Source organism: Perca fluviatilis, chromosome 5 (assembly GCF_010015445.1).
Source record: "Perca fluviatilis chromosome 5, GENO_Pfluv_1.0, whole genome shotgun sequence".
Lineage (NCBI taxonomy): Eukaryota > Metazoa > Chordata > Actinopteri > Perciformes > Percidae > Perca > Perca fluviatilis.
The window spans coordinates 41,653,253-41,678,594 of record NC_053116.1 but is presented as its reverse complement, the minus strand read 5'-3'; the positions used below and the strand labels follow the sequence as shown (position 1 = coordinate 41,678,594).

The window sequence follows — 25,342 nt, the reverse complement described above, 5'->3', positions numbered from 1 at the left end:
TTTTCCCATTTTGTAGTTTGCTGCGGACATGAGTACAACTGCTCCTAAAGTTGCACGTTACTTGTATAAAGTTGCTGTTGTGTTGCCGTGTGCGTTATTGAGAACGTAAGTGAACAATTTTATGTCCATACTGGTTTTTCATGTATCTTTGTTTCGTGTAGTCAACATTACATTATTTTTCTTCATTATAATTTAGGATAGCATGCTCATGTCTACTGTAATGCTAGGAACTTACTACAAAAAATATATATATATATATATATATATATATATATATATATATATATATATATATATATATATATTCATTCAGAAACAATAGTTAATACTTTTATTCATGGATGCATGTTCGTACAGTGTTGTACATTTGTTAATTACAGTCCTGTCAAGATTAGTCCAACTGTTGCACTCTGTGATGGTGTTGCTGGTTTAATTGTTGAAGCACATTTCACCGAGCCATTTGCCATCATTTGAGCCATCAAATTGGACCTGAATGCTGCTGCTATATTCTATTGGTGGTCTTAGCCCGCCATCTAGCGGCCAATAGATATAACGACACAATGAAAGCTATATTCTTTAGTACAGTTGGCTCTATTGATTGTCATTACTATCCAGTATTATTTGGTTGTTTGCACAGCAACTATTTATTGCATAGAAATTATGTATATTGCATATAATTGTGTATATTGCCAAAGGATTTGTTGCTCATTGCTCTTTGATCTGTATATACTGCTATGTGCATTCATTATGTACAGGTTATATTTAAATATTCTGTATTTCCTTATTTTACAGAAAACCACACACACACACACACACACACACACAACCAAATACTATTGCAAGCAACAAGCACTTTATTCACTGCTGGATTTGGATGTCATTTGCATGTATCCTATGTTATAATACTAAATACAGATACTCATTGTTATCCAGTGAAATTACTGATTTAGCTGGGTGGGGTTAACACTTTTACAAGGCACTCGTATCCGTGTCACATTCTCATTAGGGCTGAGCCCCCTAAAGGTCTTGATCCTAGAGTCGCCCCTTGCTCTATCGGTCTTTGTGCAGACTGAAAACACACACAGGCTGTTCAGTAACAGGAGCCGGACTCGCTTTCTCCTCCCGCTGCAATTACTCAGCTTCATTTGCACATGAAAAACACAGCCTCTCGTGTCTCTAGAACTACTTTCTATTTTGACTTTTATGGCTCTTCACTCCTGTCGGCTCCTTCCCACCATCGTTACCTACACGATGGTCTGTATGCTGTGTGTTTTCAGTGTGCAAACCAAATTTCCTCATGAACAATAAAGGCAGAATGACTGAATGAATGAGATTGGGGATGCAGAGCTGTTGACTCCAGTGGCTCCCTGTGAAGTTGTTTTATTAGATTTGATGGTAATTCAGCGCTGCAATGGGAAAAACAACCCGCTGTAGACTCACTACTGGAATCCTTTAATTCATCTGCTAATGGCGCGGAGGCGCTTTTACCGTTGTCTTTGTGTGATAATGGCACACAGAGAGACAAGACATAGGAAAGAAAGGGGAGACGATGAAAAGATGTAGAGCAGCTGAAGGTTGTGAGCAAACAGGAAGTCAGAGAGGTGATGAAAAATATGATGAAAATGGGATACAAAGGCAAAATTAAAGAGACTGTGTCAGCTTGTGAAAATACGAGATTGCATTCTGAACGAGCGCCATTATGCTCTTTGTGAATCCGGAGAAGCCAGACCCATGTGATGCGTCATTCAATCAGCTGCCGGTTTTAGGTTCCCTGGTCCCTCCCCTTACTGCTGCATAGTCCAGATGGCTTCGTTTAGTGCATGTAGTGTCCATCGTTCCACACTGAACTTTTTGACAAGTTTTTAGGAGGTCATCCTGGTACTTTCAGTGCTCTGACTTTTGCGGTTATTTACACTATATACAGTGCCTTTGGCGAAAGTATTCGGCCCCTTGAAGCGTTTCGACCTTTTGCTACATTTCAGGCCTCAAACATAAAGATATAAAACTGTAATTTTTTTGTGAAGAATCAACAACAAGTGGGTCCCAATTATGAAGTGGAACGAAATTCATTGGCTATTTCCAAACTTTTTTAACAAATAAAAACTGAAAAAGTGGGCGTGCAAAATTATTCAGCCCCTTTACTTTCAGTGCAGCAAACTCTCTCAGAAGTTCAGTGAGGATCTCTGAATGATCCAATGTTGACCTTAAAAGACTAATGATGATAAATAGAATCCAGCTGTGTGTAATCAAGTCTCCGTTATAAATGCACCTGCTCTGTGGATAGTCTCAGAGGTCCGTATATCGCAGAGAGCATCATGAAGAACAAGGAACACACCAGGCAGGTCCGAGATACTGTTGTGGGAGAAGTTTAAAGCCGGATTTGGATAACAAAAGATTTCCCCAGCGCTTTAAACATCCCAAGGAGCACTGTGCAAGCGATAATATTGAAATGGAAGGAGATATCAGACCACTACAAATCTACGAAGACCCGGCCCCCCTCTAAACTTTCAGCTCATACAATGAGAAGACTGATCAGAGATGCAGCCAAGAGGCCCATGATCACTCTGGATGAACTGCAGAGATCTACAGCTGAGGTGGGAGACTCTGTCCATAGGACAACAATCAGTCGTGATACTGCACAAATCTGGCCTTTATGGAAGAGTGGCAAGAAGAAAGCCATTTCTTAAAGATATCCATAAAAGTGTCGTTTAAAGTTTGCCAAAAGCCACCTGGGAGACACACCAAACATGTGGAAGAAGGTGCTGTGGTCAGATGAAACCAAAATCGAACTTTTTGGCAACAATGCAAAACGTTATGTTTGGCGTAAAAGCAACACTGCTCATCACCCTGAACACACCATCCCCACTGTCAAACATGGTGGTGGCAGCATCATGGTTTGGGCCTGCTTTTCCTTCAGCAGGGACAGGGAAGATGGTTAAAATTGATGGGAAGATGGATGGAGCCAAATACAGGACCATTCTGGAAGAAAACCTGATGGAGTCTGCAAAAGACCTGAGACTTGGGACGGAGATTTGTCTTCCAACAAGACAATGATCCAAAACATAAAGCAAAATCTACAATGGAATGGTTCACAAATAAACATATCCAGGTGTAAAGGTGTAAGTAGACCAGTCCGTGACCTGAATCCAATCGAGAATCTGTGGAAAGAACTGAAAACTGCTGTTCACAAACGCTTCCATCCAACCTCACTGAGCTCAGAGCTGTTTTGGCAAGGAGGGATGGGCAAAAATGTCAGTCTCGATGTGCAAAACTGTATAGAGATACCCCAAGTTCACCTTACAGCTGTAATCGCAGCAAAAGGTGGCGCCATAAAGTATTAACTTAAGGGGGCCTGAATAATTTTGGGCTTCAATATTTCAGTTTTAATTTGTTTAAAAGGTTTGAAATATCCAATAAATTTCGTTCCACTTCATGATTGTGTCCCACTTGTTGTTGATTCTTCACAAAAAATTACAGTTTTATATCTTTATGTTTGAGGCCTGAAATGTGGCCAAAAGGTCAAAAAGTTCAAGGGGCCGAGCTTTAAGAAGGCACTGTACTTGCAAGTGTGCAAGTAGGCGGTTTGAGACACAGCCCTTGACACTTCCTCTGAGTAGTAGCTAATGCTAACATGCTAATGTTATGCACAGGTGGTGATGGCACAGTGGCTACAACACATGCCTTTGGTGTGGGAGATCTGGGTTCAATTCCCACTGCAATACATCTACCAAATGTGTGCCCCTGAGCAAGGCACTTAACCCCTAGTTGCTCCAGAGGTGTTGCGACCTCTGACATATATAGAGCAATTGTAAGTCGCTTTGGATGAAAGCGTCCAGCTAAATGACATGTAATGTAATAAATGCTAACAGCTAAGACATGCTTAGACTTGCTTACAAACATGCTAACATAGACTAACATGCTAATATATGCTAACAAAACTGACATGCTAACAAACATGCTAACAAATATGTTAAAACAGATGTTTATTGAAGAATATTCAGCAGAAGACCCAGTGAAGACACTCAGAGCAGGTTTCATCAAGCGAGATTTTATTAATAATTCACAGAAAACAGCATTAGTTAACGGATTTTATGAGCAGAAGAACAGAATATTGATTGTTACCATAAAGCCATATATACACTAATTATTAAATTATAAAACATCAGAATTAATCACAGCCTTGTATTGACTGAACAACACATTTGAAATCCTTAAAAACATTAAACTTAGTAAATCAAAATAAATGTATTTCTGTATAACCTGATGTGACTTGAGTTAGTGATATAGAGGAGGGAGCTGCTGTTCTCAACATTAACCAGCAGGGGGTCATCACTGCATCTAAAGCCAGAGTTGCTGTCCCAACACCTTTATCATTAGTCACAGTAAAGTAACTATTGGTGATTAAACATAATTACATTATACTACAGAGAAGTTACACAGAAGATGATTACGTTTACATTTTTTAATGTATTTTGTATTAATATCACACTTAATAGAACCAGCAGAAAAGCTCTTACAGCATAGCCGCAAACACTCCCGTTTTGCGGGGTTTCTCCCAGACCCTCCCGGTTTGTTATTTCTTGCAGCATGGCCCAAACTCCTTTATAAATAATCAGACCAATATGTTTTGTTTAATGTTGACCAGTTGCCAGATCTTGTATGAAACACATCCTATTCACACAATCCACACACCATATACAATTTTCAACCCGTTTGTCACCTCAACCTGGCAACCTATAACCCCTCAACCTGGCAACCTGTAACCCTCAACCTGGCAACCTCTAACCCTCAACCTGGCAACCTGTAACCCTCAACCTGGCAACCTCTAACCCTCAACCTGGCAACCTCTAACCCTCAACCTGGCAACCTCTAACCCTCAACCTGGCAACCTCTAACCCCTCAACCTGGCAACCTCTAACCCTCAACCTGGCAACCTCTAACCCCTCAACCTGGCAACCTCTAACCCTCATCCTGGTAACCTATAATCCCTCAACATGGCAACCCATAACCCTAGTTCGCGCAAGCTTGCGGAAAGTTCAGACCAAAGCCGGACGATAAAATGGCAGGTGAAGGTGGTGTTCCCGCAAAGAAATCGAAATATAGCTGTAAATTTCAACATGTTGGGCGCAACAATTTACATGCGTCTTACCTATAGTCATATTGACAACCTCCATGCTTTTTGTAAGGTGTGTCACATTGATTTTAATGTAGCGCAAAGCGGGGAAAATGACATCACCCAGCACATTAAAACACAGAGGCACCATCGAGCAGAAGAAGCACATAAGGGCACATGGGCGATTTCATCCTTCATCATGAAAGAACAGACAGAGGCAGAAAACACAAGCTGAACTCAAGATGGCAATGTTGGTAGCACAGACTTACAGTAGGCTATACACTTAACACTAACCGGGATTTTTCCACAGGATGCGGAACGCTCGCGGACCGGCTCCTCGCTGTGCGGCTTCTGCTGCGTTTCCCCGTCCGATACCCACCAGGTCCGGATTTGTTGCGGCACGGCTGTGGCCGTGACTTACAGCTGTAGTCATGAGGACCAACAAGTTCTCGCGAATTCAGGTAGAATAGAACCACAAAACCAACAACAGTTTGTTTCCATCCAGAGGACTAGAGGGGAAACGACTCTGAGCTGTGTTTTCAAGGTGTAGTGCAGGAAATATGATCCACCGTGAGCACGGTGTATTTTATTTTGAAGATTAACCAGATATTTATTTTGTTTCTGTGCTTGACTTCCTGTCCCGCACTATCTGCTGTGTGCTGAGATACTGCGGAGCTCTCCGTCAAAAATAGAAGCTCTACCTATCTGCTGCGGAGGGCTGCGGACTGACAGAACTGGGACGGAGAAGGGACGTTCTGCAGTCTGTGGAAATACACACACTGACTTTAATGGAAACCTAATGACTCCGTCGACGTTCCGGAGACGTTCCGCAGACGTTCCACATCCAGTGGAAATTGCCGGTAACCCCCCCCCCCCCACACACACACACACACACATACACACACAATGGATTAGCATTAATCACTCTGCCACCTCATCTGACTTTGTATTACGTACCATGACTTTTTTAATCACTTTTTTGACATACTATATTATAGCGTTTTTATCACTTTTTTCGACATAGTATACTATGACTTTTGTGACATACTAAATTATGACTTCTTTCGACACATACTGTGACTTTTATTGACGTACTATATTGTAACTTTTTATCAGTTCAGTCCAATTTTATTTATATAGCACGTTTAAAAACAACCTCAGTTGACCAAAGTGCTTAACATGCTCCAAAAGCAACGAGACAATAAACACAAACAAAGCACAATGTACAATACAAAATAACTGACAGCAGAAAAAGAATAAGGTCAATAAGGTCAAGATATCAAAGCTCAACTTGAATTGAAAGCCAATGAATAATAGAGGGTCTTAAGCATGGACTTGAACGTTTCAATGGTCCGAAGGTTCTTACATGAATAGGTAGACTATTCCAGAGGTTTGGAGCAGCCACTGAAAAGGCTTCGGTCACCTTTGGTTCTTAACCTGGATCTGGGCACATCGAGGAGCATCTGATTGGACGACCTCAGTGCTCTGACAGGCGGTGGACATGTAAGAGCTCCGATAAGTAAAGAAGGCAACAACCCATTTAAGATCTTAAAAACAATTAATACAATTTTAAATTCAATCCTGAAACAAACAGGAAGCCAATGGAGCTTGTGTAATATGGTCAGCTTTTTAGTCCTGGTTAAAAGTCGAGATGCTGCGTTCTGGACTAACTGTAGCGTAAGGCAAGGGATGACTGATCCAATCCAACATACAGTGAGTTACAGTAGTCTAAACGGACGTAATAAATGCATGTATGACTCTTTCAAAGTCTTTGCGTAGTAGGAAAGCTTAACCTTAGCCAAAGTCTCAGCTGGAAGAAGCTAGTTTTAACAGAACTAATCTGTTTGTCAAATTTAAAAGTACTGTCAAAAATCACTCCCAGATTTCTGGTAAAGGATGATTTGGGAGCCTAAAGCACCGAAAGTATCTACACAGGCACTGAAATGTTCAGCACGTCCAAACACAACAACTTCGGTCTTATTGTCATTAAGAAAATTCTGATCCAACCATATTTTGAGATCCCTCAAGCAGTTTAACAACGGCTGGATAGTGTCCTTCTCATTGTTTCTTACAGGCAAATAGGTTTGTACATCATCTGCAAAACAATGGAAAGACATGTTGTGTTTTTTTAAAATGGACCCTAAGGGCAGCATGTACAGAGAAAATAGCATGGGTCCCAAAATGGAACCTTGGGGGACCCCACAAGAAAGAGGGGCAGCAGATGAAGAGCAGTTACCAATGTGGACAGCAAAACTCCTATCTGTCAAGTAAGATTCAAACCATTTTAAGGCAATGCCCGTAATGCCAACACTTTGTTTGAGTCGGGATAAAAGGATAGAGTGGTTGACAGTGTCAAAGGCCGCAGTCAAATCTAAAAGCACTAAAACAGCGGAGTTTCCTGAGTCGACCGCTAAGAGAAGATCGTTGTAGACTCTTAGAAGGGCAGTTTCAGTACTGTGACGGGGCTTAAAACCAGACTGGAACTTTTCATGAATACTAAAATCATCTAAAAATGATTGAAGTTGATTAAAAACAACCTTCTCCAAGACTTTAGATAAAAAGGGTAGTTTAGAAATAGGTCTAAAATTAGACAAAACTAACGGATCCAAATTTTTCTTTTTTAAAAGTGGTTGCACAACAGCATGTTTAAAAGCAGCTGGAACACACCCCGAGCTGAGAGATGAGTTAACCAAGGATAAAATACTAGACCCAACAGTGTTAAAAACATCTTTAAACTCTGCAAAGTCCTGAATAAAATCCTTATTAAACTTTGGAGGTCGATAAACCACAGCACATAAAACAGTCACTGGAAGATGTGTCTCAAACTTTTTATCACTTTTTTTTATATATTATGACATTATCACTTTTTTAATATACTATATTATTGCTTCTTTACACTTTTTTCGACAAACTATACTATGACTATTCCGACATATTACATAAGGATCTTTTTATCACTTTATTCAACATACACCCCCCCCACTCCCCGCGCCGCCTTGCCCCCACACAAATCTCCCATATTTTGAAAACCAAATGTTGGCAGGTATGTCTTACAGTAAATAGAGAGGAAAACCTTGATGGTGGTGGGAGGAGTCACCACCTGCTGGCTGCTCTGCTGTTTGTTAGGGGTCCAAGCCCGATCAGCGCATGTTTGTCCCCGTGTCTGCTCCAAGGTTTGGTCCCGTGTCTGCTCCAAGGTTTGGTCCCGTGTCTGCTCCAAGGTTTGGTCCCGTGTCTGCTCCAAGGTTTGTCCCCATGTCTGCTCCAAGGTTTGGTCCCGTGTCTGCTCCAAGGTTTGGTCCCGTGTCTGCTCCAAGGTTTGGTCCCGTGTCTGCTCCAAGGTTTAGTCTCGTGTCTGTTCCAAGGTTTGGTCCCATGTCTGCTCCGTGGTTTGGTCCCATGTCTGCTCCGTGGTTTGGTCCCGTGTCTGCTCCAAGGTTTGTCCCCATGTCTGCTCCAAGGTTTGGTCCCGTGTCTGCTCCAAGGTTTGGTCCCGTGTCTACTCCAAGGTTTGGTCCCATGTCTGCTCCAAGGTTTGGTCCCGTGTCTGCTCCAAGGTTTGGTCCCGTGTCTACTCCAAGGTTTGTCCCCATGTCTGCTCCAAGGTTTGGTCCCGTGTCTGCTCCAAGGTTTGGTCCCGTGTCTACTCCAAGGTTTGGTCCCATGTCTGCTCCGTGGTTTGGTCCCGTGTCTGCTCCGTGGTTTGGTCCCGTGTCTGCTCCAAGGTTTGGTTCTGTGTCTGCTCCAAGGTTTGGTCCCGTGTCTGCTCCGTGGTTTGGTCCCGTGTCTACTCCAAGGTTTGGTCCCATGTCTGCTCCGTGGTTTGGTCCCGTGTCTGCTCCAAGGTTTGGTCCCGTGTCTGCTCCAAGGTTTGACCCCATGTCTGCTCCAAGGTTTGGTCCCGTGTCTGCTCCAAGGTTTGGTCCCATGTCTGCTCCGTGGTTTGGTCCCGTGTCTGCTCCAAGGTTTGGTCCCGTGTCTGTTCCAGGCGTTTGGTCTTGTGTCTGGGAAAACAACAGACACACATTATTTCTTTAACAATTTACCTCAAATCTATCTGATAGGGCAGTGGTGGCCTAAAGGTTAGAGACATGAGCTTGTGACCGGGAGGTCAACGGTTCAATCCCCAGACCGACAGGATAAATCTGGGTGGGGAAAGTGAAAGAGCAGTGCTTTGTCCCTCCCTCATTACCACCACTGAGGTTCCCTTGAGCAAGGCCCTTAACCCCAACCGCTCCAGTGGCGCTGCTCAGTGACCAGCAGGTCAGACTGTGGCAGCTTCCAGATGTGAATGTGGAACTGTGTGAATGTGATCAGGGCATTCCTGCAAAAGAGAGGCTGCCTCTCAGTGATCCTTCCCTGAATAAATAAAGGTTTAAAAATATATCTGATGAGAAAATCCCAAAATTTGATGAGAAAATCCTCATTTTCTGTGGATTTTTATTCTGTAAAGTAAATCCAGGTATCAGACACATGAAGAAAGTCTCACAGAAACATCTGTAAATACTGCAGGACAGAAGCAGGATTTCCAACTGAAATCATGGGCGCCATATTGGATACCATCGTCAGATGACTCTACAGTGTAACCCTATGGGACAAATATGCTATTTTGAAATAAATCACTTATTTTCACATATAAACAGGCATATACATGTTATTATCAACGTTTGTCCATATGTAAAAGGCCCTCAGGGAAATATTCCAGTGTATATTGACCTTCTATATCGTAAATGGGCCTCTAAAAAATGCCCATGTAGTGAGTGACCATGTCAGGAGGGAAGACAGAAAGGCATTCAGTAACTTACTTGTGCTACAAACACAGGATTTCTGTACTTCCAAAAACATCATGACTAGCAACTGAACTCTAAACAAAGTTACAATGATAATCCAACCGACAGCATACGGGTAAAAAGTGTGTTTTAGTCAGGTGTAAAGGTAGGACAGGACTGTAACATTATCACGCTACCAATAATTATTTTGTTGTAACCGAGGCTAAGTTATGAATTATAATATTAGGTGATCTAAGTTAACATAAATGACATGTGACCTGTGTGGTCACAGTATATTACATCTGAGTCACAGATGACAAATGAAGTCAGACTAGCTTAAATTCAAGTCATGACTATGGAAAGATCACAAGCATTTACGTATATGGAGTGTTGGTGAAAAAGCTAATACTAGCATAAGGCATGGCTAACTTCATTAATGATGGTATTACTATATTTGTCCTATGTAATTTGTTATCTGTTATGGTTTCAGTGTTTTGCTTTGCATTTTGTTCCGTTTCATGTAACCTGTTGGTTCATTTCTGTTGTCTGTATCCGGTTTTGTAGATTCCTGTTTAGTTTTCTCCCTGTTTATCGTGTTTATCCCCTCTTGACTGTGTCCTGTGTTGTGTCACGTTTCTGTGTTTAGTTGTCCTCATGTTTTCTGTCTGTGTTCCTGTTTCCTGTTTTATTTTGATAGTCTGCTTTCTGTCTTGTCATGTCTAGCTTTACTTTCGGTGTTTTCCCGCCTTTGTTGATTGTCCTGTCCCGCCCTGATGTGTTTCACCTGTTGTATCACCTGTCCCTCATTTGTTTATTACCTCATTATTTAGCCTCTGTGTTCCCTTTGTCTTTTGTCGAATCGTTTTGTGTCCATGCCTGTTCAGTTTGTATCCGTGCCCTTGTGTTCTCCCCTGTGACTTGTGTCCTTCCCCATGTCTGGTGTTTGCTCCTTCGTGTGTTCTGTTTGCTCCTGCCGTCAGTTTTTGAGTTCATGAGTTTCCAGTCCTTGTACTGCCGTCTTTTGTTATATTAAATACCTCAGTTTGACCACCTTCTGCCTGCCTACCTCCTCTCTGCGTTTGGGTCCGAATTCCCTGCTCCCTCGTCACAGTTATCATAAGTTGTAGAGAGAAATTGACATTTACCTCACACAATAAGGAGTACAGTCACTTGCCCTCTAGTTTGCTCTTTTTCAGCTCCTGCTGTGTAATTTTTTGCTGCTTCCCTGTCTTTCATTGCAGCCAAACGCGCAACAGTTGGGCATTTTTAAGTTCTTTATGTCATTTTTTAAATAATTTATTATAGTCTTCCACTATTCCCTAAACTATGTGAATGGGAATCAGATAAATGTTGGTATCCAACATGGAGTCCACGAAACACGTGACCACCTCAGAACCAATCGCATAACGGGATAGCTCAGAACATTAGATTCCCTAGTTGGCCAAACTCTCTCTAATATACGGCTCTGGTAAAACCAAGGGGGTAAGCTTCGCTTCACAACTCAAACCTCCTATGGCGCTATTTTGATGCTACAAAACAATCACCAGACGTTAGCATCCCATTGACTCCCATTCATTCTGACGTCACTTTGACAGAGAATAACTTTACATCTGAAGCGTTTAAAGACTCTATTTGTCCATTGTTTATTTCTAAAGAAACACGACAATGTATAAAAGGCTCCATTACCTTGTAGCTCACGTTATGGCTCCGTAGCAGACGCTTTTATAACAATAGGCTAACGATTGTGTCATAACCACGAGACTTACTGTCACACAGTAGAGGAATTACCGTATAGAACAGGAGATGCTCGCAGTCAGTTTGGACATACGTTAGCTGTTTAAGTTTAATTACTAATGTTAACTAGCATGTTAGTGATCAATAATTAGCCTGTGCCTACGTTATCTCCTTACATATACCTACGCTCTCCGTCTCTGTGAGATTGGGAATGATTGAGATTTCTCTCGGCACAGCTACCAGAAGACTTCACACTTTCAGACAGGTTGCTCACGTCACATCTACGTCTTCAAGCTCAGTTGGAGGCTGCTCAGTAACGCTCAGCCAGCACCGGGAAAGAGACTTCTGATATCCTTCACTGGTCTCAGTCCAGAGACACGGGGTCTGCTGGTCCATTATATACTGTCTATGTGTAAAACTGATGCAGCAGAGCCCTCTATTGAACTTTGTGTAGATTACAGTCTGTCAGACTCAGGATACAGCAGCTCCATCTACTGATCTCTGAAGGCCCGTTCACATTGTATGCGCAAACAGCAGCGCTGCGCTATGAAACCCATTATTGTCAATGGCTTGCGCGCGCAAGAACTGGTCTGCCGCTGCGCTGAGCAAAGCGCAGCGCAAACGGCATTTTGCGGCTGGCTGCTCTTGCGCGTGCAGTGGTCAAAGTTCAACATGGTTCAACTTTGACCGCGGCACGCGCTAGAGGGGCTGCGGTGCGCTGTGACATGCATTCAGATGTCCGAAAAAAACAGAAAAAAATAAACACCGAATACATGTGGATCCACAAACGGAACATGGACGAGAGGTTGATTTTGGCCGTCAGCGATCTCCCAGAGCTGTACGACACAAGTTCGAGGTCGTACAGAGACCTCGGACGCAAAACTATGCTGTGGTGCATATTTCCACCATAATAGGCATGCCAGGGGTCTCATTTATAAACGTGGCGTACGCACAAAACGGGGCTGAAACGTGCGTACGCCACATCCCACGCAAAGGTTGTGATTTATAAAAAACAAACTTGACGGGAGAATGTGCGGTCCTCCACGCAAACTCTGAACCGTGCGTACGCACATTATGGAGACAAAATAGGAATTGGCGACGCAGATGGAGGTGGTGAACTGAAGTCAGACTGCAAAAAGTAAATGGGAATAACTATAAGAGTAGAAAAAATAAAAATATTGATGCCTCGCACATTTTTTCACTCCATATCATCCACGTTACCATGAAGATTAAATCCAGCAGTGTTATTTGTGCTTGTACTCAGTGATAATGGTTCCATAAACTGAAATCTTAAATAAAAATGTGTTCTTAATATTTAATCGGCGCTGTCTCGCCGTCACATTGTCCACTACGGAGCGCAGGAGGAGGAGATGGCCCGACTCCATGAAATACCAGATATCATCAAATACTCTACCATTAGATAACTGCAGACCACAGTGTAAATAACTAAATATCTATCTTTAAAACTGTGCATATATCATCAAATGTCAAAGTCTGGCAATACAGCCGTTAAGCTCTCGCGCAATCGTTACGCTCTATGTCCTTGTTATCGGTCTAAAATGTAACACTGTTTATAACAAACCCTGCATGAAGAAAAGTGTGTTTGCCTATTACATTTTGATTTCAAATTGTATCTCGGGGTGGGGGATACCACTAGTTGTTGCTGTGATTTTAGCAAGGTATTAACAATCACAAATTGTTGTAGACTAAACATATAAATACTGCGTTGACCCCATGCGTAATGCTGCATGGCACTGCTGGTCCTGCAGGAGGACCGGAATGGAAGAATCAGGAGAAAAAGAGACTTCAGGGACCATGACGATGACTGGCTCATATGCCGATTTAAATTCCCTAATGTAGCTGTAATAGTAATATAGCTGCGCTCTTGGATCTATGTACTGAATTGGGTCCAGTAGAGAGGGCAACGCGCCGGAACCGTGCCATCCCGGTCCAAATACAGGTTCTCGCCACTCTGGGTGAAACTGGCTGTTTTCAGAGGGAAATGTCAGACAGCTAAGTGTTCTTTTACATAAATATTATATATAATCTTCAACTTCATCACTAAGGCTTGTTTGGATATAATATATAGTTCTGTTAAATCTTATTATATACGTCTGGTATATCGAAGCTGTCCCCGAGTGCCGTAATGCCTGCTGATTTGGAAGATTTTATTAATAAAGGTAGTCAATAAAGGCGCACGTACACTTATAGTAAGGATCCTACGCACAGTTTTATAAATGAGACCCCAGATGTGCAGCTTATTGTAGCTTCCTAGTCATACATTCAATCATAATCATTCAGGTTGGTTTTAGCTATGAAAACAACATGGACATGTCTCGATTGAAATACAATCATAACTATGTTAAATTTTTCTCAGATACTTTGGTGCATTTGTTAAATAATAATTTGCATTTGCACAACAGTGAGTGCATTTCTTAAAACAATTGGTGTAAACTGCACCGCATAGTGACTGACCTGCAAAAGCGTGTATTTTGATTGAAATCTTTTATTAACATGTCCGAAGCAAGTATTTATACCAATGACCCAATCAAACTGAGAAGTCCTTACGCCATTGTTTATATCAAGATAGTCAATCTGCTTTGTGTTGTAGTCCATATTTAACAGTTCACTCTGTAAGTATAGTGTAATGAACAATGCACATGAAAGGGAGCACTATTCTCTATGTGACACATTATTGTCATCTCTGATCTGAGAAATGTGCCAAAGCAACTGAGAAGAAGTGTAGCCTGTTGTGAGCTGCGAAAACCAAATACCAAGTTGATATACAGCTCCATACAGGTATTTATAGGATATATTTGTATTTGTATGTTTATATGAAGTAAAATATGTTTGGACTTGAAGTCATGTTCGTTTTCATTGAAGTTCACATATAGGTAGTTAGGTATATGGCCATTACACGGAATAACTGTACCTATTTCCAAGTGCGTAAGCTCCAGTTTTGGAGGAATTAATCGCACATATGCATTAAAGTGTTTTCCAGAGTATGAATAAATGATGATGGATGTATGAATTCAGGCTCATAGCTTAGCTTTATTATACCCAACTGCAATAACTGCAATAACTGCAGACATCTCATATGTAAACATGCAATGACACATAGTGTTGACATGCATCATTTTATTTAGAAATGAAAACCCATTCATAACCCATCCGCGAAATCGTAGGCCCGACTCTCGTCAGCAGACTGTCTACTCCCTGTTGAGCCAAAATGACCCCTGGAACCGGTCACAGTGAAAGCGGAGCTCCTGCAGCCGGAATTCCCCCAACTGCTCTCTGGACACCTTTCTTGCTGCTGCTGCGGGTGCTTTCCTCCGTCTTCTCCTCACAACCAGGGCAAGTGCCAAGGCTTTCTTTTGGTTCAAAGACAGAAACATCTTCGCCACCTAATCACTATTGTGTATCCTACATATGTTGCGTACTGCTCGTCTGATGTAAATCCAACTATTGCATCCAACTATTGGCGCATGTATGACGTAAATTTGCGCTGCGCCCAACAACACATATAGTTGGGAATAGGACAACCTAGCGGCGAGCGCAGCGCATGCCGCGTACAACGTGAACGGGCCTTGAGACAGATTACTGTCAGCGAGGAGAGGAAGGTGCCCCAAGATAACTTCTGCTATGATTTGAAACTATAGATAAAATTGAAATCTATACTATCAAGGGAGTGGAAGACAGGTCCTCAGTTTGGCCTCAAATTTCTCAAGATTGACAAGGGTCCAGGTCTGAGGACACCTACAGGCCAAATTGACTTTTGGTAACAGGAAATGCGACTTATATGACAAACATCATCCGATTTACATGAAACTTAGTATGTGTGGTCTACATGTGATACTGATCCGCCCCCTATAATAGGACCACACACACTTACTCAGGCCCCGCCCCCATTGATAACATTTGAACAGTTTAAGGTAGTCTTGTGTGAGGTGTCATTGAACTCAGTAGAGGGTTCCTTCTTCATTGATGATGGTTTGGCCCGCCCCCTATGCATAAGCCACGCCCGCTTTCATAACATTTGTGTGAGGTATCATTGAACTCAGCAGAGAGTTCCTTCTTCATTGGTCATGGTTTGACCCGCCCCCTATGCTTTAGCCACGCCCCTTTCCACAGCTAATGAACTGTATGACATACAGACTTGTGTGAGGTATCGTTGTAATCGGTGGGGAGTTCCCTTTTCATTGTTGCCGATTTGCGGCGTCTGAGTGCCACTCGAATGCACGGTCGCAAGGAGCGGCGTCTGCCGGTAACCCCGACGCGCGCAGAGGCGTGAGGGCCCGTCCATCGCTGCTCGCAGCTTTAATTGCATTTGTGTCTTTTAAGAAGCACAAAGGCGGCCGGAATTCTCCTTTAAGGAAAGACAGGTTATCATTAATTATTATTGAAATTAAAGCTGCGAGCAGCGATGGACGGGCCCTCATGCCTCTGCCATGTTGGGGTTACCGGCGGACACCGCTCCTTGCGACCGTGCATTTCAACCGCAAATCGTCACCAATGAAAAGGGAACTCCCCGCCGAGTACAACGATACCTCACACAAGACTCTACATCATACATTTCATTAGCTGTGAAAGGGGGCGTGTCTAAAGCATAGGGGGCAGGCCAAACCATCACCAATGAAGAATGAAGTCTCTGCTGAGTTCAATGACACCTCACACAAGACTCTACCTTAAACGGTTCAAATGTTATGAAAGGGGGCGTGACCTGTGTAAGTGGGCGTGGTCATATTATAGGGGGCGGCTCAGTATCACATGTAGACCACACATTATAAGTTTCATGTAAATCGGATGATGTTTGTCATATAAGGCGCATTTCCTGTTGCCAGCGGGGGGCGCTATGACCAAAAGTCAATTTTGGCCTGTAGGTGTCCTCAGGCCTGGACCCTTGTCAATCGTGAGAAATTTCGGGCAGATACGACAACGTACACTCAAGTTACAACAACTTCTTTGTTCATCGCTGAACACTCAAAATGGCCGCCAAGCCACGCCCACACCGTTTGACGAAAAGTTTTTCTTTTAATAACTTTTCATCGTTAAGGTGTTGGGATGGTACAGACCAAGTTTGAAGTCCATCGGATGAAATCTCTAGGAGGAGTTCGTTAAAGTATAGCACCTTGACTTTTAGGCCTACTTCCTGTTGCCACTAGGGGGCGCTATGACTTTAAGTAAATATCGGCCTTAATTTGTCCTCAGGGTTGGACTCTTATGAATCCTGAAAAGTTTCGAGGTAATCGGACAACGTACACTCGAGTTACAGCCACTTCCTGTTTCGGTGGCGAAACGCACAAAATGGCCCCCGCCACGGCCACGTCCTATGACGGAAAGTTTTTCTTTTAACAACTTTTCATCTTTAACATCTTAAGATGGCACAGACCGAGTTTGAAGTTGATCGGATGAAATCTCTAGGAGGAGTTCGTTAAAGTACGACATGTGGAAATGGCCAAAATCGCACTAATTTCGAACTTTGAAATCAAAATTGCGGACTTCCTGTTGGGTTTAGGATATGGCTATAATGACGTTTTTTGTACATCTTGACATGTTACATATGTGTACCAAGTTTCGTGAGTCTACGTTAAACGCACTGCAGGGGCTCAATTTTTTTCACTTTGTAGGGGGCGCTAGCGAGCCAATTTTGGGCGGCTTAAAATACGTACATTTTCACCAGACTTTATGCGACCGCCAAATTTGGTACGTTTTTGAATATGTTAAGCCCCTCAAAAAGGCAATTCATTTGACGGGAAAAGAAAGAAAGAAAGAAACAATAATTCCTTCAGTTTCATTAGGGCCTTCGCCGCTGTTGGCGCTCGGGCCCTAATTAAAGCTGCGAGCCAGTGTGTTTGGCGAATCTTCCTGTGTGTATCGCGGATCAGTCTTTTGGGTTGCTATGCTGTGACTGGACACAAAAATGTCTCAAAGTACTGTAATGTCAGGTGGTGCCTATGAATATTGTTATTGTGTTAAAAACATATAAAAGGTTAAAATAGATGAATGTGACAGGGTTCCTTTCTACTGCAAAGCGTTTCATACAAGAAATGGCAGTTCTATTAAGATATCGGACTGATAAAGATACTAAAATCTGACAAAGACAAGAAGCTCAACAGATGTTGATACTTTACCTGGTTTCCTGTTGGTGAAAGACACACCTGGAGAGGGACCCATTCTCCCTCCACCTGCACACAGTTTCACACAATGAGGGAAAGAAAAAATAAAATCTGTTTTTTATTAAAAGTGATAAAAAAGTTTGAGCTCTCAAACTATAGGAAACTGATAAAGACAAAGATATTAATGGTCTGTTGAGCAGATTATAGAACTGATTAGTCAGTCCCTCTAGGGGGGAGGGGGGGTTGTTGCTGCCCAAGATGCCTGATTTTGTGGCAGCTTTTGTAAATAAATTGCGATAAAAGTTGCATGACTTCTTTCTGTTGCAATAAAATTGTGAAAACAGTAAAAATTGCCAAAAAAAAAAAGGTGTGTGTGTGTGTGCGTCTCCGTGTGTGTGTGTGTCTGTGTGTGTGTGGGTTTGTGTGCGTATGTGTGTCCCAGTCCCCTGATAAAGATACTAAACTCTGACGAAGACATGAAGCTTAACAGACGTTGATACGTTACCTGGTTTCCTGTCGGTGAAAGACGCACCTGGAGAGGGAGCCATTTTCTCTCCACCTGCACACAGTTTCACACAATGAGGGAAAGAAAAATAAAATCAGTTTGTATTAAAAGTGATACAAATGTTTGGGCTCTTAAACTATAGGAAACTGATGAAGACAAAGCTATTAATGGTCTATTGAGCAGATTATAGAACTGATTAGTCAGTCCCTCCGGGGGGTGGGGGGGGATTGTTGCTGCCCAAGAGGTCTGATTTTGTGGCAGCTTTTGTAAATAAATTGCGATAAAAGTTGCATGTTTTCTGTATGTATGTTGCAATAAAATTGAATTGAATTTTGTTTTTGTATAATTCTTCAAAAATTAAAAGGGGTGTGTGTGCGCGCGTCTGTGTGCATGTCTGTGTGGTGCGTGTGGGTGTGTGTGTACGTCTGTGTGTGTGTGTGTGTTAGTGTGTGTGTGTGTGTGTGTGTGTGTGCGTGCATCTGCGTGTGTGCGTCTGTCTGCGTGTGTTTGTGTGTGTATGCATGTGTGTTAATGTGTGTCTGTGTGTGAGTATGTCTGTGTGTGTGCATGTGGTGGGTAGAACTGTGCATTCGGACAAAGAGCAGATAATACATGCAAAATGTTCAAGTCCCACTTCTCTCATCCAAAGAAATGACTCAAGTACTAATGCTTGCTCAGTGGCTCTCAGCGTTGCGTTTGACTGCTGTGATTGGTGGAAGTCGTGGGAAGCTCCAGTGATTAGTCGAATTTGCGAGGTGGCACTATTCCTGAGGGGACTGATTAGCTGAGTCATTAGATCAGAAACAAACCTGTATGGGTCTTCCCGTTGTTTCCTGCCAATGGTTTTCTAGGGGTCCTTTCACCTCTGCTTTTGCTTCTTTTTTCATCATCTTTTTCAGCACATTTTCCTCTTCGTCCAGTTTCACTTCCTCATACAGAATGTTTGTGTAGCAACAATCTGAATCCGTACGGCAACAATCTGGATCCGTACAGCAACGACATGAACCCGTACAGCATGGGCGGCCACGGCTTTTCTTCCGTCCAATTGAAGAGCCAACGGCAGCCACAACGACGATACCCAAGAGTAAAAGCATGCCGCAAAGCTGAAAAAGGGGCAACAAAGATGGTTATATTATCAAAACAGAAGATGAGAAACACTCATAGTTTTAATAAAATTCTGTTACTTTGAAGTTATGAGTTTATGGTGTTCGGACAACAGACCTTCAAATAGAGGCTATTTTGTATAATGGAAAACTGCAGCATACGCATGAAATAGATTGTGTGTGTGTGTGTGTGTATAAGTAATAAGTTAAATCTATTAAAAGGAAAATCTTGAAGGGTAATATGAGTAAAAAAATAAAGCAATAATGGGCATTTTACATTGTAAGTTAAAGGCTAACTTAGTTTTTTCACCCTGGACTCTCTGTCTCCATGTTTGTGTGTCTGAGTGTCTGATGGACCAACAGTCTCTGAAACTGGTCCAGTATTAAACCAGAACCCAGCTGTAATGTAACCCTACAGGACTAATGTTCAGCAGCAGTTAGAGTCCACTACAAGTTCTGTTATTGCTGCTGACGGACTCAGATTATTATTCTAGGACTTTTTGGTGGAGATATGCTGGCTCTATACACGCTAAAAGTCCTGATTATTTACATGGAGTCTGGTGGAGATATGCTGGCTCTATACACGCTAAAAGTCCTGATTATTTACATGGAGTCTGGTGGAGATATGCTGGCTCTATACACGCTAAAAGTCCTGATTATTTACATGGAGTCTGGTGGAGATATGCTGGCTCTATACAAGCTAAAAGTCCTGATTATTTACATGGAGTCTGGTGGAGATATGCTGGCTCTATACACGCTGAAAGTCCTGATTATTTACATGGAGTCTGGTGGAGATATGCTGGCTCTATTCACGCTAAAAGTCCTGATTATTTACATGGAGTCTGGTGGAGATATGCTGGCCCTATACACGCTAAAAGTCCTGATTATTTACATGGAGTCTGGTGTAGATATGCTGGCTCTATACACGCTAAAAGTCCTGATTATTTACATGGAGTCTGGTGGAGATATGTTGACTCTATACACGCTAAAAGTCCTGATTATTTACATGGAGTCTGGTGGAGATATGCTGGCTCTATACACACTAAAAGTCCTGATTATTTACATGGAGTCTGGTGGAGATATGCTGGCTCTATACACACTAAAAGTCCTGATTATTTACATGGAGTCTGGTGGAGATATGCTGGCTCTATACAAGCTAAAAGTCCTGATTATTTACATGGAGTCTGGTGGAGATATGCTGGCTCTATACACACTAAAAGTCCTGATTATTTACATGGAGTCTGGTGGAGATATGCTGGCTCTATACACGCTAAAAGTCCTGATTATTTACATGGAGTCTGGTGGAGATATGCTGGCTCTATACACACTAAAAGTCCTGATTATTTACATGGAGTCTGGTGGAGATATGCTGGCTCTATACACACTAAAAGTCCTGATTATTTACATGGAGTCTGGTGGAGATATGCTGGCTCTATACAAGCTAAAAGTCCTGATTATTTACATGGAGTCTGGTGGAGATATGCTGGCTCTATACAAGCTAAAAGTCCTGATTATTTACATGGAGTCTGGTGGAGATATGCTGGCTCTATACACACTAAAAGTCCTGATTATTTACATGGAGTCTGGTGGAGATATGCTGGCTCTAGACATGCTAAAAGTCCTGATCATTTACATGGAGTCTAGTAAAACCAATCCATTTAAATAAACACCAAGATTATCACGGTACAATGGCAGACTCAAATGCACGACTCAGACAGGGAATCACAGGTAAGGTTTTTTTTGTTCAGAGAACGAATGCAGGCAAAGGTACTAAAAATGTGGCAGGCAAAAATCATCATCAGGAACAAAGCATTAGTTGGATAAACACTGGGAAAACAGACACTGCGAATAACGCTGGAGAGAGTGACTTGCGTGCAACTACAATCTGGCACAGGGTGGTATTTCAGAAAGCAGGTTTAGTGAAAACTCTGAGTTTGTTAACCCTGAGATGAGGGAAACTCTGGGTTTTCTGTTTCAGAAAGAGAGGTAACTTAACCTCAGAGTCAGTTACTATGGTAACTGAGCCTGTGAACTTAACCTGGTCACCAGCAGGTTTTCTTTAAGAAACCTCAAATTTCTCTCAGTCTCCTCCCTCTGACAGAGTACTCTCTCATTTCCTCATTCATTCATTCAGTCTGGATCAGGCGCATTTTATCGCAATTTGTTATCGGCATGAATAAAAAAACATTAACCGTGTTAGGCAGACTAGCCTATAAAACATTTTATTTCTCAAAACATGGCATTTCCTTTTGTCTACAATGTCATTGATGAAGAAGCTGCTTTACTTCACAGAGAGTTAAACATACGTCGGGAGATGATATTGAAGCCCCGACATTTTAATTTTCATATTTGAGTGGTATCGTTTTTCTTCCCAGTCGATTAGTTATGTAGCCTACATAATCTTATCATCCTCATATCACTAACGTATATACATAACCTTATCATCCTCATATCACTAATGTATATACATAACCTTATCATCCTCATATCACTAACGTATATACATAACCTTATCATCCTCATATCACTAACATCACCCATCTATGCTCTTACATCCCAGCAGATTATTTGTGTTGCATTACTGTTTTTTTGCAAACGGCATTTGTCTTTACAACATTGGTGATGCGGAGCATTTTAGTAAAGCCGCTGTAGCAAAGCACCGTCAGAAGAGTGTGACTCGCTCTGAAACGTGTTTTAAACGTTTTTAAAAGGAGCTCCACAGTATTGCAGGTGAATGATGTAAACCCTTTGAAATAAAAGATTACAGATTATAATTCTGATAATGATGGTGCTGCAGCCTCAGAATGGGATTAGGTGTAGTACCTTTTCACCCGCAGGATTGCACCTAAATGAAATAGATTATAGGTCCAATAACATTTTACCAGCAATATTAGGTTATAGGGCCTACTTATGATTAAATATGATATACACTATATTGGAATATATGCATTTACTCTAGCAGCAATTTTCTCCCACGCAAATTCTCTCTCTTTTGCAGCAGCCACTGTGTTGCTTTTTTTTAACTCACTGTTTGTGCGCATGAGTATTTCCGCCGACCAGTTTGTTTGTGGTTGTTACCATGGTGAATCATAGAATCATGGCTCCATTCATGCTGCCTTTTTATTGTGGTGGTGCATACGCATTATCATACTCTGAGTTGATTGAACCAACTCATATCAGCTCTTCTGAAACCGAAAAGTCTGAGTTTCCATCTTAGGGTAAATCAACTAAGAAATCAGGGTTAGACTCAGAGTTTGGTAAACCTCCTTCCTGAAATACCTCCCAGGTAAGTGGGAATGGTGAGTATTTATGCATGGGGACTGGGGAAGCTGAAAACAAACAGGTGAAACGCATTAGGGGCGGGGACGTATTCACACAGGAGGGAAAGCAGACAAAAGGAGGAAGACAAGTGACAAAGACAGAATAAAAGCAGGAACATGACAAAGATAAACTCAAGATCTCAATATATAAGAAATAAAATAATTGACTACAACCAGCCTTTGTGTGCGGAGGAAAAAACAGAATAACAGACTGACATGATTTGTAGAAAGCAAGAAAAACTCACCCTTGAATCATTTTTCAGTTCAGCGATGGATGTTCGTTCCTCAGCTGTGCGGTTGTTTTTGTCTTTGCAGGCTAACTGTTTCTGTTGTTCAGACTGATTTATCTCACAGCAAACATACCAGTCTCCATCGATTAACACAGAGGTAAACCACAGCAGGCCGACAAAAGCTGCCTTCATAATGTGATAGACTACATAACAACAACCGTTATAGCAAGATTTACGTGTAGATGTATCACATTTATGTATAAATGTCTTGTCCATCCAGAGTTGTAAAAAAAATATAATACCAGATGGCATAGCCATGTAGACAATGCAGTCACGGCATCTTGCATCACAATTGCACTCGTAATCCCTGTCAAGCACAACATTGTAGAAAAAAATCACAATGATTGCGAAAAAGAAGCCGAGTTGTTTGAGTGCAAAATCTGGAAAGATGTTCTTCATCTTTGCTGCAAAGTTTAAAGCCTACCTACACTCACTGGTCACCATAGCTCTACCCACCTGCAACCTGCGCTCTAGCAGTTATATCTCCTTGGTCAGCCCTAAAGTCCACCCCTTGGACTGCCTCTCCTTCCAGTTCTCAGCTGCTAATGACTGGAATGAACTACAAAAAACCCTGAAACTCAAAACTCTTATCTCACTAACTCCCTTCAACGTTCGTCTGTCTGAGCTACAGTATGTGCTAACTGTTCTCCATCATTCATGCTCTGCACCCGCCTATTGCATTACTGCAATCCATTATATCTGTCATGCCCCGTTGCATATTTGCATAGATGCACATCTTTATCTGCACTGTTATCATATTCTGTTTACGCCCTTTTGCACTATTCATCCGCCCATGTATGCTCAACTGCAGGAGCGGATCTAGAAAAATATTTATGGGGTGGTGAGAGGGGGGCAGGAATTTTTGAGGGGTGGCAACATATGTCAGACGTATACAGTGCCTTGTGAAAGTATTCGGCCCCCTTGAACTTTTTGACCTTTTGCCACATTTCAGGCCTCAAACATAAAGATATAAAACTGTAATTTTTTGTGAAGAATCAACAACAAGTGGGACACAATCATGAAGTGGAACGAAATTTATTGGATATTTCAAACCTTTTAAACAAATAAAAAACTGAAATATTGGGCGTGCAAAATTATTCAGCCCCCTTAAGTTAATACTTTGTAGCGCCACCTTTTGCTGCGATTACAGCTGTAAATTCGCTTGGGGTATGTCTCTATCAGTTTTGCACATCGAGAGACTGACATTTTTGCCCATTCCTCCTTGCAAAACAGCTCGAGCTCAGTGAGGTTGGATGGAGAGCGTTTGTGAACAGCAGTTTTCAGTTCTTTCCACAGATTCTCGATTGGATTCAGGTCTGGACTTTGACTTGGCCATTCTAACACCTGGATATGTTTATTTGTGAACCATTCCATTGTAGTGTGTATTTTGTTTTTTTTTTTTGATTATTTGTCTTGTTGGAAGACAAATCTCCGTCCCAGTCTCAGGTCTTTTGCAGACTCCATCAGGTTTTCTTCCAGAATGGTCCTGTATTTGGCTCCATCCATCTTCCCATCAATTTTAACCATCTTCCCTGTCCCTGCTGAAGAAAAGCAGGCCCAAACCATGATGCTGCCACCACCATGTTTGACAGTGGGGATGGTGTGATCAGGGTGATGAGCTGTGTTGCTTTTACCAAACATAACGTTTTGCATTGTTGCCAAAAGTTCGATTTTGGTTTGTTTCATATGACGAGCACCTTCTTCCACATGTTTGGTGTGTCTCCCAGGTGGGGGGGTTTTGGCAAACTTTAAGCGACACTTTTTATGGGTATCTTTAAGAAATGGCTTTCTTCTTGCCTCTCTTCCATAAAGGCCAGATTTGTGCAGTATACGACTGATTGTTGTCCTATGGACAGAGTCTCCCACCTCAGCTGTAGATCTCTGCAGTTCATCCAGAGGGATCATGGGCCTCTTGGCTGCATCTCTGATCAGTCTTCTCATTGTATGAGCTGAAAGTTTAGAGGGACGGCCGGGTCTTCGTAGATTTGTAGTGGTCTGATACTCCTTCCATTTCAATATTATCGCTTGCACAGTGCTCCTTGGGATGTTTAAAGCTTGGGAAATCTTTTTGTATCCAAATCCGGCTTTAAACTTCTCCACAACAGTATCTCGGACCTGCCTGGTGTGTTCCTTGTTCTTCATGATGCTCTCTGCGCTTTCCACGGACCTCTGAGACTATCACAGAGCAGGTGCATTTATACGGAGACTTGATTACACACAGCTGGATTCTATTTATCATCATTAGTCATTTAGGTCAACATTGGATCATTCAGAGATCCTCACTGAACTTCTGGAGAGAGTTTGCTGCACTGAAAGTAAAGGGGCTGAATAATTTTGCACGCCCACTTTTTCAGTTTTTTATTTGTTAAAAAAGTTTGAAATAGCCAATGAA

The 25,342-nt window shown here is 42.1% G+C and overlaps 2 protein-coding genes across 4 annotated transcripts in view; one reads left to right on the top strand and one right to left on the bottom strand.

The window, feature by feature from the left end:
• LOC120558615 overlaps positions 1-25,342 on the top strand; it is a 411,267-nt gene that overhangs the window by 28,752 nt on the left and 357,173 nt on the right. The gene's annotated exons all lie outside the window — the stretch shown is intronic.
• Positions 8,125-23,830, bottom strand: LOC120558614 (S-antigen protein-like). 2 transcript variants are annotated; one of them, XM_039799672.1, is made up of 5 exons: positions 22,906-23,828; positions 19,047-19,340; positions 18,238-18,291; positions 17,748-17,801; positions 8,125-9,117 (listed from the first exon to the last, which is right to left on the bottom strand). In XM_039799672.1, exons 1-5 carry the CDS (start codon positions 23,347-23,349, stop codon positions 8,254-8,256), a joined length of 1,710 nt encoding a protein of 569 aa, XP_039655606.1. In that variant the 5' UTR covers positions 23,350-23,828; the 3' UTR covers positions 8,125-8,253. The 2 variants fall into 2 exon arrangements, with proteins under 2 accessions (XP_039655606.1, XP_039655607.1); XM_039799673.1 differs by lacking the exon at positions 17,748-17,801 and having other exon boundaries at positions 22,906-23,830.